The sequence below is a fragment of the Volvox carteri genome, assembly GCF_000143455.1.
Source record: "Volvox carteri f. nagariensis unplaced genomic scaffold VOLCAscaffold_31, whole genome shotgun sequence".
In the NCBI taxonomy this organism is placed as follows: Eukaryota; Viridiplantae; Chlorophyta; class Chlorophyceae; order Chlamydomonadales; family Volvocaceae; genus Volvox; species Volvox carteri.
This window is the reverse complement of record NW_003307574.1, coordinates 560,088-573,801: the sequence shown is the minus strand read 5'-3', so window position 1 is coordinate 573,801 and position 13,714 is coordinate 560,088. Positions and strand designations below refer to the sequence as shown.

Here is a 13,714-nt window from a genome sequence, read left to right as displayed (position 1 = left end):
CCTACACCCCCGTCAGACGGTGGCCAGTGACGACCAGGCCAAGCTGGGTGAGCTCCGAGACCCGGCACCGCGCTGGCTGGGGAACCTGCTGGCCTGGCTGCTGAACCTCATAGGGCCCAAGGTACGAGCGTCCGGTTTGGTTGGACAGTTGGTTGGTTGGTTGGACGTCTGACTAAGACTGCTATTACGGCTAAGCAGGCACCCGCCACAACCACAACCACAACCACCGCAACCACCTCCCCATCGCCATATATACGGAGAAATCGCGTTCAATCATATTTGGCGTATGCGCGTACAAATCATATTTGCACCACGTCGACCGTGTTCCAGCCCCCCCAACACACACAGACACGCACAGACACGCACACTCATTACTATGAAACACGCTGCTGCTGCTGCTGCTGCTGCTGCTGCTACTGCGCGGTATTCTTTACTGCTTCCGGGATTCCTTTCTGCGCCCGGGTCCAGGGAAAGGGCCCACACATCCGCTATTGGCTGCAGCTGCGCCCCCAAAACCCACCCACACCCTCTCCCCTTTTCCCCTCTCTCCCCCTCCCCCCCCGTCCCTGCTAACCCCCTCCCCGCCCACCCACCATTTACCCTACCCTTCGGCAACAGGGGCTGGAGTTCGGGAAATATTCGATCGATTACCACTACATCCGGTGGGTCCTGGTTAGGCAACGGACGTATCGCAGGCTTTGCTGGTGGCGCACACCTCTGATCACACCTCTCAGATCAGAGGCTCTTGCGATGTGTCCAGCGGCACGGAGTATCAAAGTTGTTGCTGGCATCGTTATGTCACTGAATCGTTTAATTACGGGTTTACCTCCGGGTGTGTGTGGCCAGTAATGCGACCAACTGCTTTCCATCTTTCTTTTACATCCATTCTCATCCTTTTCCCCACCACGCACATACATACATACATGTTTATACACATACATACATGTATTCACGCACAGGAATTATCTCTACGTGCACCGAAATTGGGGTGCGAAGCGCGCGGAGCAGCACATCCCCTCCTTCGTCAAGGAGATTGTACGGCAGTACGACAAGGACGGTGCCGTTACGAAACGCTTGAATCTGAAGCCCAAATTCTGAGCGATGGAAGAGTCTACCGACATCTTTCGGCTTGGAGCTGTGCAATTCCACCTCCTAGGGGAGTCACAGCCGTTGCATGCGCATCTCATACAACTCTGTGGGAGGGCTCGTAAGCCTGTTTTCCTGTCTGTCGGTCTGTTTGTCTGTCTGTCTTGCCTATCATCCTGCGCGCGCACCTGCGTCCGGGGAGCTTAATGTTACAAAAAACACCGAGGCGTGGGGAAGAGCATGTCCAAATGGTTTTCCCAAGTCCTCGGCAAAAGCCATACGCAGTAAGCGGGCCCTAGCCGCCTCGTTCGCGTGCGCATGCATGTCCTACGGGAGGGCTATTTGCGGGTGGGTGGGTGTGGGTGTCCAAGGCAGGGCCTGGTGTATGCCAGATTGCGGCTAAGTGTCTTCGTGCTAGCGGTTATTGCATAATGGAGAGAGGGGGACCTAGACTGGCTTTTGGCAGTATGGGCGGGAAAGAACGGGCGGTGGAGGAGGTGCAGCAGGGGGTTCACAGGACATGTACATGGGTACATACATACGTACGTACATTCATACAACGCAAGTTGGGAGAGGGAAAGAAGAAGGGGAGAAGCGGGTGGCTCTCCAGGGATATTCCTGGCTCAGATATTTTCTGGCGGGAGGGGGCTTGTTTGGGGGCGTGGGAAGGTTGGCGCGCTGTTCACATGTTGGTTCGAGACTCCGGGGGCTTTCATGCTATTGGTAGTCACCGGGTTACTGCCTTTTACTAGATGTCTTCTAACTAAGGGCCGGTGGTGATGGTGGTTCGAAGGGGGAAATGGACCTCTGAAACAAACACGAGTTGCGGTTATTTGGATAACAAGGGCGAGTGCCTCACCCAAACCAATTAGAGAGGGTGACGAGGCCGACCTGAGGGCATCAGCTGATCTGGCACACTGGCACCTAATACCTAGACCTGCGCCCCACCCCGTCCACCAACTCCCTCCCTTCAAAAGACCCATATCCGCTGAGCCCCAAGGCCCAGCCAAGGCGCGTTACATCGCGTTTGCTTCATGTCCATGTCTGCCATGTAAAATTACACGGCTTATGCCTTTGGGGCCATACACTCATTTTCCTCCTCGTTCCAGTCACATTACCAAAGCGCAAGAGGGTCCCCCCCTCTCGCTCGTGCTCTTTAGTCCCCAAGAAAAGCTCTCTTCTTCGCTGCGGAAGAAAACGGCGTGCAACATTTGTGCATCGTGTGGTGAACATACATCCGGACACACGCGACGCTGGCCCAGCACAACGTAAGATACAACACGGCTTCTTACGGCCCCTGTGCCTCTTTTAACTTCTGTACGAAAAATGCGCGCAGACAACCAGCGCATGCGTATGTGTCGTTTGGTAGTAACGCAGATACCATCTACAGGCGGATATCTCGTATATCACATGCACACACACGCCGATAGGTACACCAATACGCACACGCACACACACACGCTGATATCAGCAGCACGCCAAAATCAAGCACAACATGTACACATGCCTTTCCGACTGTTTCCGACACTCGCCGCGATGCTGCTGCTGCCTCTTGTGTTGGCAAACAAACAAACAAACACGAACTGAAAGGTCAGCGCCGCGACTCAAAAGGAGTTCCTTTTGCTAATGCTATTGCTACTATTGCTGCTACTACGGCTACAACTACTATCACAGGAAGCAAAACCCGCTGCCTTCTTAACACAAAAAACAGCTATCATGCCGGTTTGGGGCAAGGGTTGCGCGCATAATTCGCAATTTCCTAAACCGCCACCGCCCTCAGCCGCGTGCCCTCGTCCTCGTCCTCCCAACTACATATTCCCCAAACCAATCCGAATCCAGTTCAACACTGAGACCAACTGCCGAGTCCCCGCGATTGCGCCAACAAAAAAACAAGAGGAGCTGCACTGCTTATACAACAAGCAGAGGACGAACACAACAGGCAAGAAAAAGTGAGGAAAGAGCGCGACAAAGACCAGAGACGCGCCCCTTTGTGGGGACTGGCGAGACCCCCCCCCCGGGGACCTCAGAAGGCCTTCTCCACACGCTGCCCTGTCGGTCCTCGACGCTGAGCGGCACAGAGGGCTCCAAACTGGGCCGCACCCATACAACCCAAACCGAAGAACACCAAGCCAAAACCAAACTCATGCAGCAGCAGCAGCAGCAACAGCAGCCGTAGCAGTAAGAGTAGCAGGCAGCAGCCGCTGCAGCAGCAGCAGCAGTAGAAAGAGTAGCAGCAGCTGCAGCAGAAGACCAAAGCGTGCCATGTACGTTGCTCCTGTTACAGCCAAGGCCGACACCACGCACTCCAGGGTACCCTCCAAACAGCAATCAAGATGAAAAAGAACCGCAGAAGCGCGACAAACAGGGGCCGCAGCAGCCAACAGGCATGGACCTCCATCACACGGTGGGTGGTGGAGGTGGAGGTGGATGTCTGTGTTAAGGATGGCCATGGCCACCTCTTACCTCACCTAACCCTGCCCTCCAGCAGCGTACCACGTACCATGACATACACAACCCACTGCCACTATCACCCCCCAAACACCACCAAAACGGCCAGTCGCTGAACGGCCGCTGGTAAGGTCGAAAACCCCGCAACAGGACTGAGTTCAGAGCCCCGCTTCGCAACCAACGACCAGCGCCGGCACGATCGGTACCTCCACCACAGTCGCTGTAGCCAATTGCTGCTGCTGCTGCTGCTGCTGCTGCTGCGACTGAAGGAAATGTGGGTGCATGCCTGCCGCGCCGCGGCTGCCTGACAGCCCGTCCTGAGCCGACCTGGCGAACATGCCGCCGCCGCCGCCGCCTCCTTCCCCGCCGCCGCCATCTACAAGCACCTCCGCCGTCGCCGTTGCCGGCAAAGTTGCGTCGTCTGGAGGTAACTGTAATTGAGCATCCAACAGCAACACCGCCGCCTCCGCCGGCGGTTCCGGCTCGAATGACCCCAGACACCGGCCACCTCCGTCAACAACGCCGCCCCCGCTACTGTCCTTGGACATTACCCGCACCAGCTGCAAAACGACAGCTGCCGCCGCCTCCGTCGCGCTCAACAGCGCCTCGTGGTCGCCGCGTGCAAGTGCCACTGCCACAGCTGCGCACACGGCATCCGCCGCCTCCGCAGCAGCCGCAACCTCCAACGGGCCACGGTCATCACACTGGCAATCATCTCCCAGCGGACGCGCTAGCGACGGCGGCGCCGCGCCTGTGCCGGCGGTCCTGTTCAGGTGCGGTATTGATGCGTCGGCAGCGCTTGGCTGTGGCTCGGGAGCAGCACTCGGCTGAAAGCACTCGGAGGCAACAGACGTTATCGGGCCGCCGGCTGGTGGCGGCGCAACCGCCTCGACTCCGGACAGCGTACGGAGCTCTCTCCGGGCGATGCCTGGTGATATCACCCATAAAACCGCCGCAGTGCCGCCGCCGCCGTCGACACCACTGCTGCTGCTTCCGCCAGTGGACATAGCAGCGGTGGAGCCCACCAAGGGGACGGCTGTGGACGGCTCAGCAGCCCAGCTGAGCGCCACATCGCTATCCCGCCAGAGCTGCGCGCCGCCGTCGTATAGACTCCGCAGCAGTTGCGCAAGCCGCAGATGTCGCGCGCCGCTACCATGAGCATCCCCATCCCCATCCCCATCCCCACCCCCGTCGCCGTCGCCTGCATAACTCGCGGTCGCCACTCCCCCACAGCGTACCCACTCCACGGGCGTTACGGCCGGGCAGCCATCCCGCCAAATAGGAGGGGAGGAGGCGGAGAGCGCTGCCGCCGCCGCTGCTGTGGCGCCTTGTCCCGGGCCGTGTCCTGGTTCCGGAGCTCCCGAGATGGGGTCTCCCGGCCCCGCCAGCCGCAGCACCAGATGGCCCTGCGCCGCGAGCCCCACTCGATGCGCCAGATGCAACGCAGCCGCAGCTAGGCTTTCCAGGTGCGGCATCGCCGCCGCGGCAGCTGCCGCTGCAGAGCCGCCATCAGGAAAGGCCGCCGCCGCCGCCGCCGCAGTTCGAACAACCTCCGCAGCCACCGCAGTCGCCGTAGCAACGGCAGTAGGTATGTCTGCACCTCCAAGCGGTAATGACGTAGCCAACGAAGCCTCCTGAGCCCCACGTGGCTGATGAGGCGGTGGCAGTGGTGGTGCGGGCGGTATGAGGCCCAGCAAATTCTGGGCCATGTTGAGCGCGAGGCTTGCCGCCACTTTGCGAAAGCGGTCGACGGCCGCGGGGCGCGGCTCACCCGAGGATGATGATGGTGGGGCCGGCTGGGGCGGCAAGACAGTCTTGCCGTCGGCGGCGAAGCTGCTTTTGTTGGTGTTGATACCGCCGCGTGGTTCCCTCCTGGAGGCGCCGCCCGATGCAGCGACCTGAAACAAGGGAACAAGGGGGCCGGAGAACAAGTCCAGCATAATTGCCAGCAAAGCAACCAGAATTCAGTTACTCACTTCCGCTCTTGGCACGTGAACACAAATGAACATATTGTCCAACAGAGAGCACAGACATACAAACATAGAAACACGCACAGGCCCAAGATCGATGCCAGCACTGAGGGCCAGGGTGGGGGTTGGGGTTCCCTGCCACCCACTTCCTCACCCCCAGTCAGCCAGTCAGGCAGCCAGTCAGACAGCCAGTCAGCCAGCCAGCCTGACGACCACCCGAGCCTCCTGGGTCTCCCTGACCAGCACCCCCAACCAAGTGCCTGCCCTAGAAAGTGTTCGCTAGGTAGCTACTGAGCAAGAAAGCAACGAGAGACTGAATTCCTCGCAGAGTCGCCCACCTCCCACCCTGCCGGGTAGCAAGCGGGTTGTAACGAGGAGAACTTGCCAAGACGGAGGGGGGGGGGAAGAAAGAAGCTACGTGGGGATGGGCAGGGGAGACCATCATTCGAAAAAAGCGCTCTCAGGGGCCCCCTGTGCCGCCCTCTCACCCTCCTCCTCCTCCGCACCTGCTTATTGGTCTTATTGCTCTCCCGGGGGCCCCCCTCACGCGGTCGACTGCTCAGGGACGGAGCCGGGGCTGAGGGAGGGCCCGGCCCTCGGCCTGGCGTATCCAAGGCGGTGGGACCCAGCAGCTGCGGTAGGGGCGAGCGCCATGCATTAAGCTGCACGGATGGTGGAGGGGGAAGCCGGGGTGAATTGGATTTTATTGGGTCTCGTGAAAACGGGTAGGAAATGGGTGAGAAGTAGTACAATAATTGCGGTAGCTTACAAGTTCCGCCGCACACGCGCGGGTTGCGTCCAAAGAAGACATGGGGGCCCCCAAGGACGGTCAATTGCCATGATCGTGGCGTGCCGATAGGTAGGAATAGCAGCGGGCATAGGGCGGGGTGGGTATCATGTGGTGATTATGGTGGTGCAAGAGGAAGCCAAGAGCATCGACTTAGGGCCGAGGACATCCGAAGTTGCAAACTGCTAGGGAAAGGGGGGAAGATGTGCACGGAAACAAGGATTAACTGCTGCCGTCGAAAGGGGGAGGGTAAGGTGCGCAGCGTGCATGAGGTGGAGGTCCAGGGAAGTTGCCCAAGCGGGGTGGACAGGACCGGAGATCCTGGGGCACGACCTAGCACGACCAGGAAGGGACGGATTGTAATCTCTGGCCTGGGCTCACACACGAACACGAACACACACGAGCACACACAACCTTACCGCCTTCCTTCTTCATATTCTTCCCTGACAGACAGACAGACAGACAGACAGACAGACAGACAGACAGACAGAGACACAGAGGGTGGCATACCTCCCTCCAAGCACACTATGCAGCGCCCAGTCACCCACCACTCGACCTCACACCCGCCAACAAGGACCAATATCTACAACTGCCCCCTTCTGTGCACCTGGCCCCCTTCTGTGCACCCGCGCTGCCTCCGCTAAGGAAACCCCGTAAGGGAGACGTCATGCTAGGCCCTGGGCTCCTGGAGTCCGGGCCCACACGCCGGCGCGCCGCCGCACCACTGCGACGGACATGCAACCCTAGCCGACCTCACCCAGCTCCCCCAAGCCCACCACCACCACCACCACCACCACCATCACCACCAAAAAAACAACACACTTCGCTCGTCTGTGGTTCGTCTTTTCCCCCACCCCCCACCCCCCTACCTCAAGCCACCGTATCACCGCGTCCGCCAGGTGCCGGGACTGCAGCGCAATCAAGCAGTAACGCAAGCAGTAACGCAAGTAAGAAATTACGCAATAAGCTCTCAAGCCAACAATCAACAAGCAAAGTAACGAACGTCGCGACACGAAGATGGAGGAGGTGGGGCCGCGCGGTGGTGAGCGAGGCAAGACGGGGCCGGTGCGGACCAGCAGCAGCAAAGAGAGAGAGGGGGGGGGGCCAGGGCAGGAAAATGGCAGGGCAGGGAGGGCGAGACTCGCATCGCCTGACAAACAGACAGACAATCAGGCGGATGCGGGCAGCCAGCTGCAGAGGAAAAAACCTTTATTAGCGGTAAGGTCAGTTCCCTACTACTAGGTTTTGTACTTAAAAAAAAGAGTCAATGCATCTCTACTAGATGCATATGGTAACACCAGCATCCCAGACCTTTCTGCCAAAGAGCTGGCCGGATATAGCCAAGTGCTCCTTTTCAAATGCAGGTCGAATATTTTTACCACAGGAAAAAAAGGCGAGCGGGTCGGGGTAGCGGCCACCCGCCCCGATGTACCCGGCGGACCCACCCGCAGCTTGACGTCGCTGCCGCAAACCCGTTCGTAAAAGACCCGCAGCGAGGAACGAGCTGGCGGCGACAGCGGCAGCGTAACAGGGTTGCCGTCCTTGCCAGCAGCAGCAGCAGCAGCTGTGGCGATGACGCCAGAGACCGCCGCGGGCGGCGCTGGGGCCGGGACGTCCAGGAGGCGAATACCGTGCTGGTCTTCGAGCTCCACCAGCGCCTGTTGTTGGTGTTGGTGGGGTGTTGGTGTTGGTGTTGGTGGGGTGTTGGTGTTGGTGTTGGTGGGGTGTTGGTGTTGGTGTTGGTGGGGTGTTGGTGTTGGTGTTGGTGGGGTGTTGGTGTTGGTGTTGGTGGGGTGTTGGTGTTGGTGTTGGTGGGGTGTTGGTGTTGGTGTTGGTGGGGTGTTGGTGTTGGTGGTGTTGGTGGTGGTGTTGGTGGTGGTGTTGGTGGTGGTGTCGTTGATAATTATTGGCCGGTGTGTGCAGGGCGATGACGATGGAAATGATGGTGTTATCGTTGGAAAGGGCGGGAGGACTTCAAAGGTGAGCAAGCCGCGAGGCCGCCCACGTGAGGTCATATCCGTGAGGGGACTACCGGGGTTCAGGACCTAAAAGACTAGGCCCTGGTATACAAGGCCGGTCAAAATCAGGGTCCAGGATCCAAGATCCCAGCTGACGGTAGACCGAGGAAACCCCCCATGTTAATACACGGCGTAGTACAGTGTGGTAATGATACACGGTGCCCTACGGTGTTCAATCCCAGATCGGTATCCAAATGTAAAAAAAATCGGCCCAGAAGCCCCCCACTCAGTGACATTACTACATCATAACATTTTATCAATAATAGCAAAGAAGCGGAGCCCTCGGAGCCCTCGGCCCCTATTACTGCTTCTCCCATTTCACTTGTATAAGAGTGTCGCTCATCTTCCAACACCCCAACTTTGACATATCGAGACACATCGCGTGTCGACACGGTAGGCCGGCCCCCCCCCCCACACACACACAGCATGGCACCGATGACCCAAGGTGCATACCCGCCAACACGCACCTTGCACGCGCGCGCCAACGCGTCGCCGAACTTCTGCACATAAGACTGCAGTACGGCTAGCGAGTCCGCTGCAAGCCCCAGCTGGCTGCCGGCCGCCAGGTAGGCGCTGCCGTTGGCGCCGTCCGTCCCCGGCAGAGGTCCTGCCGCGTCACCATCGGCCGTAGCCAGCGGGACGGGCCCAGAGCGGCGGACTACCGAGAAGGGCGAGCCAGTATCGCCACCGCGCTGCAACTCCTTTGCCAGGATCGGCGTCGCCGCTGCCACAGACTGCGTGGAACGCCCGGTAAGACCGGCAGCGGCAGCGGCGGCGGCACTGCTACTGCCTCCATCTTGTTCCTCCCCAGGTGCTGACGCCGCCACCCGCTGGCGCTTGCTCGGCGGCGGCTGTCCAGCGTCGACAACCGCAGCGGCGGCGGCGGCGGCCGCTGCCGTCGACTCGGCGGCGGCCGCACTACTGGTCGTCCTCCTCGGCCGCCGCATCGGCGTTGGCCCGGAGCTTGCCCCAGCTGCAGCAGCAGCAGCAGCAGATGCGGTCGAACGCAGGGACGGCACCCCCCGCTCGTATGTGCCGTGGCGGTAGTGCCAGTCATAGCAGCGCTTGCACACCACCTTGCCCACCTCGCCGCCCTGGTGACGGCGCCAACCTGCCTGCGTGTAGGTCGACCCACAGGCGGAGCAGCTCCGGGGCTGCTGCGGCTGCTGCTCCTTCTCCTGCTGCTTCTTAACGGCCTCTTGGACAGGCTGCCGCTGCTGCTGCGGCGGCGGCGGCGGCTGCTCCAGCTGTGTTGACTGCGGCTGCGACGGCTTGGCAGGCGGCAGTCGACGTGATCGGTCACCGCGTTTCGTAGGCACGTTCTTCGGAGAAGTCGCAGCGGCCGCTGAAGCCGCCGTCGCGTCTTGCTGCTGCTGCTGCTGCTGTTGCTGCTGCTGCCGCGCCGCGGCGGCGTTGGTCGGCTCCACCTCGCCTCCCGCCTCCTCACCCTTTACCCCAAGCTGCGGCGGTTTGCCGGCGGCGTCAGCACATGGCGGCACACCCTCAGCGGCTCCGCTGTCCAGCACACCTGAGACCGACGCAGCGCCGCAGGGAGCGACCGCGGGCGGCGGCGGCAGCACAAGAGGGGTCGCGGGGTCGGGCGGAGCACCGGTAACAGCTACCACAGCTGCGGGCCGTACGGCAGCGACTTCCACCGGTTCCGCCGGACCCGCGGCAGCTTCGGCATCAGGAGGAAATACGGGGCCGGGGGCTGCAACACTGACTGCGGGCCCGTCGGCAGCATCAGCATCAGCAGCGACCGGGGCCGGGACCGGGACCGCCAGCCCAAAGTGACCTTCCACGCACGCACCCCCAGACGCCTCTGCGACAGCCACCGGCGGTTCCCCCGCGTCTCCATCACCGCACGTCATCCCCTCAGGCTGTGGCCCGTTAGCCGGGTGCAGTGGCTCTGCAGGACCTGCGGGGTCGTCGAGGCCCACAGTCTGTGCCTGCGCGGCCCCCGACTCACCGTCAGCGGGTGCGGCGGCCCCGGCCCCTGCATCGGCGGCACCCGCCTCGGCGGTTCCGATGGCGGCATTAACTTCGGTTGCCTCATCCGCGGCGCTGGCCTGCGCTACCTCCATGGCAACAGCTGCTTGCAACTGCGCCTCCGCCGCTGCATTCTCGTGGCCAGGCGCTTTATCCTCCTCCTCGTGCTGCGCACCTTCCTCCTTACCCGTCCTCGTGGGGGCCCCCACGTCCGCCGCAGATCGTCCTCCCACCGGCGCAACCGACATATCTGGACCATTCTCCGCCGCCAACTCAATTTCTTTAACCTGCTGGCCAGCATCCGCCTCCGCCGCCGATTCAGGCGCCTCCGCCGCCTCCGTTGGCGCTTCAGTCAGCGCCGCCGTGCCTTCCCCTTGCGCTGCCGGCGGCGGCGTGCTGGCCCGCTGCTCGACATCAACAACATATGCATCAGCAACAGATGCTGCAGATGCTGCAAGCGCTTGGTCCTCTGCAGCGACATCTTTCTGCGCCTCGCCCTCCGCGACTGCGGGCTCAGGCTGTGGCGCATTGGCGGGCTCATTCGCGGGTTTCTGTACTACCGCCGCCGCCGCCGGCGCGGCCTCTACCAAAGGCAGCGCCTCTGACACCATCTGCGGCTCCTCCACCGCTGACGGCTCGTTATCGCTGACGTTGATTGTCTGGGCTTCTGGTGCCTCTGGTGCAGGTAACGGTCCCGTAGCTGCTCGATCATCTGGCCCGTTGGGCTCAGCTGACTCAACCGCTGCAGCCGCGGCGAGCGCTTCCGCTGGCCCCTCCTCCCTTGTCACCGGCGCAGCATCTGCCGAGCCCGTGGCATGATCCTCCGCTGTTGGGGTGGCCCCCCTCTCCTCCTCATCCTCTTCCTTCTTCCCCTCCTTCTTCTCCTCCCCTTCCGCTACCTCCATGTCCATATCCGCCGCCTCGGACCGTGATGCCGCCGCCGCCGCTGCCCTCTCCGCGTCCTCTGCCGCTGCAGCTGCCGCTGCGGGCGCGTCCTCCACTTCTGCCTTCCCTCCCTCTTCAGTCTTCTCCTTAACGTCCATCGGCTGTGCGGCTGCTGTTGCCGCCCATGCCGGTGCGGTTCCGGCAACCTCTTTCTCCTCCTCCTGGACCTGTTCCGCCGCCATAGGGCCCGCTGCTGTTGCTGTCACCTTCTCCTCAACAGCATCGCTCTCCTCCCGCTTCCTCTCCGCTGCCGCAGCTGGCGCCTCAGTCACCACTCTTTGGGGCGCCGCCTCGGCGGCTAACAGTCCTCCCTCTACAGCTGGAGACGTCGCCGCTCCCAACGTTGCAGGTTCCTCCTCCATCGCCGCTGCCTTGGCTTCTGCCTGGACAGCTCCTCCATCCACCAACTTCTCCATAACCTCCCGCTCCCTCTTTGCCTTCCGTTCACTTGGCTTGGACGCCTCTTCTCCCTCTCCATTCGCAACTAGCTCACCATCACCGCCTGCATCAGCGGGCCCAACAGCCGCCGTCCCCTTCCCAGCCGCCGGCAGCAACACGCCAGCCTCCGCCACCTCTTCTTCTGCCTGTGCAGCTGCGCCGCCGGCCACCCCAGCTGCCGCGGCGGCGGCCTTCCGTTGCGCATCTGGTACGTCTTTCCTCGCCACGTTTTTCGAGTACTTACCGTGACGCCTGTAGTAATCGTCGCAGCGCTCGCACGTTATGCTCTGACCGTCCTTCAGCAGGCGATGCTTGCACCAGCGACGTGTCTGACAGGAGCCACAATGTGCGCATTTGAGCTCGCCGGCGTTGCGAAGGAAGACGGGCCGGCGGGCCACTGCCATCGCGGCAGCGCCACCGAAAGAGCCTACAGGCGCCTTGGTCCCGCTAGATCCGCCTTTGCCACCGCCGCCGCCGCCGCCTTGTGCTTTGCCGCTTCCTCCACCAGCGCCTCGCTCCTCGCCTCCGCCAGACCCGCCACCTCCTTCACCATTGGCTTGTGCTTTACCACCTTTGTCGGTCCCACTCCCGCCGTCGCCCTCAGCTTGGAGCGTGTTTGCACCCTCCCCCTCGGCGGCGGCAGCCGTGCCGTCCTGCCCCGCTGGTACTTCACAGCCGCCGCCAGCTTCGCCACCGCCACCACCTTTAGGCCGTAGGCTACTCCGTGTGGAACACACGGCAATGCCACGAGAGGCAGCCAGCGCGGCGGCCCGCCGCCGCGCCGGGTTTCCGTCGACCGCAGCGGCGGCAGCAGCTGATGCGCCCCCTGCTTTGGCAGCTGGCCCAGCAGCCGCGTCGGGCTCTGCGGAGCCTTTCTCCCGACCGTTACTGCCGCCCTCAGTAGGAGTAGCAGCAGCAGCAGCGTCTTCGGGTGCCTCAACCGGACTGCTGCCGGCATCAGATGTTGGAGACGTCTTTGGCGCCGCGTCGCGATGTGCTGCCCGCTTTGCGCCTTGCACCTTGCGGGGGCCCTGTGATGGCCTACCGGCAGCTTGGCCATCCGGCGGCTGTGAACGCCCCCTGTTGGCTTCATCCTCCGCCGGGCGCTTCTTGGCGCCATCCGCTGCCACTGCCTGGTCTTTGGGGTCGTTATCACGCTTGGCGCGCTTTTGTCGCGGTCCTGCGCTCTGCTCGGGCGGCTGTTTCCGCTTGGCGGCCCCTCCAGCTGCAGAAGGCTTATCGGCGGCCGCCGTGGCGCTCGTTTCTGCGGCCGTCGAGGCGCCGGCAGCTTTTTGGCTGGCGATTCCTTGGTCCCCGCCCGGCGGCCCAGCTGGGTGCTGGGTGCCCGGCGTTGCTGCCGTTGCTGGCTGCTTGGAGCCCTTGGCTGCCGGCTCAGACCCTGCAGCTGCCCCAGCTACTGTGCCACTTGGTGACTCCCGTCCCGCTGCTGCCGCTGCATCGCCGGCGGTTGTTTTAGACTTGTAGTGCTTATTAGTTCTAAAAAATCGATAGCAACCGTCGCAGGTGTACTCCCCTTCGCGCGTCCGATGACGGTACCATTTGCCACTGTTGACTCTTGAGCACTCCGGACACCTCGATCCCAATTTCGGTCCACCGCGAGAAGAAGTGCCAGGCGAGCTGGCGTCTCCAGTTACTCGGGGCTTCCTCTCGGGGCCTCCTGCAACCGGCTTGTCTGCATCTGGCGCAGGTTCTGAACCGGCCCGAGCAGCTACATCATTCTTAGATCCACCAATCATGGGGATAGCAGCGGCTCCAATGGTTGTTGTGATACAACTTCAGGCGGTGAGACCTGAGACGGCCTTCTCTGCTTGTAGAATCCCTTCGCCAATAGCATCAAAGTCTGACTTAACTTCGCAGTTACATTGGCTGTTTGTCCACGTTGCGATGTGGCCCGCCTCTCCCACGGCAGTCTATCACCTCTAGCAAAGCTAAAGGTTGCGCCGACGTAAGACATGCATAGCACTACGAGTTAACAGTTACTGCCAAGCTGTCTGTGTTATCATAAGGGCAAG

The 13,714-nt window shown here is 61.7% G+C and overlaps 2 protein-coding genes across 2 annotated transcripts in view; one reads left to right on the top strand and one right to left on the bottom strand.

The window, feature by feature from the left end:
- VOLCADRAFT_93375 (uncharacterized protein) overlaps positions 1-1,098 on the top strand; it is a gene marked incomplete at both ends in the record, with an annotated part of 6,131 nt that extends 5,033 nt beyond the window's left edge. The window contains 3 exons of the mRNA XM_002952667.1: positions 17-121; positions 619-662; positions 960-1,098. Of these exons, the coding sequence (XP_002952713.1) occupies positions 17-121; positions 619-662; positions 960-1,098 (288 nt within the window). The remainder of the gene's footprint in view (positions 1-16; positions 122-618; positions 663-959) is intronic.
- A 2,316-nt stretch (positions 1,099-3,414) lies between these two features.
- VOLCADRAFT_93374 (uncharacterized protein) lies at positions 3,415-13,438 on the bottom strand (the record flags this gene model as incomplete). The annotated part of the gene is made up of 12 exons (XM_002952593.1): positions 3,415-3,478; positions 3,862-5,432; positions 5,511-5,610; positions 5,843-5,850; positions 6,011-6,136; positions 7,161-7,199; positions 7,737-7,949; positions 8,777-9,282; positions 9,395-9,424; positions 9,757-10,032; positions 10,120-10,227; positions 10,279-13,438. The coding sequence occupies 12 exons, from the start codon at positions 13,436-13,438 to the stop codon at positions 3,415-3,417; spliced, it is 6,201 nt and encodes a 2,066-aa protein (XP_002952639.1).
- Between the last annotated feature and the right edge of the window lie 276 nt (positions 13,439-13,714).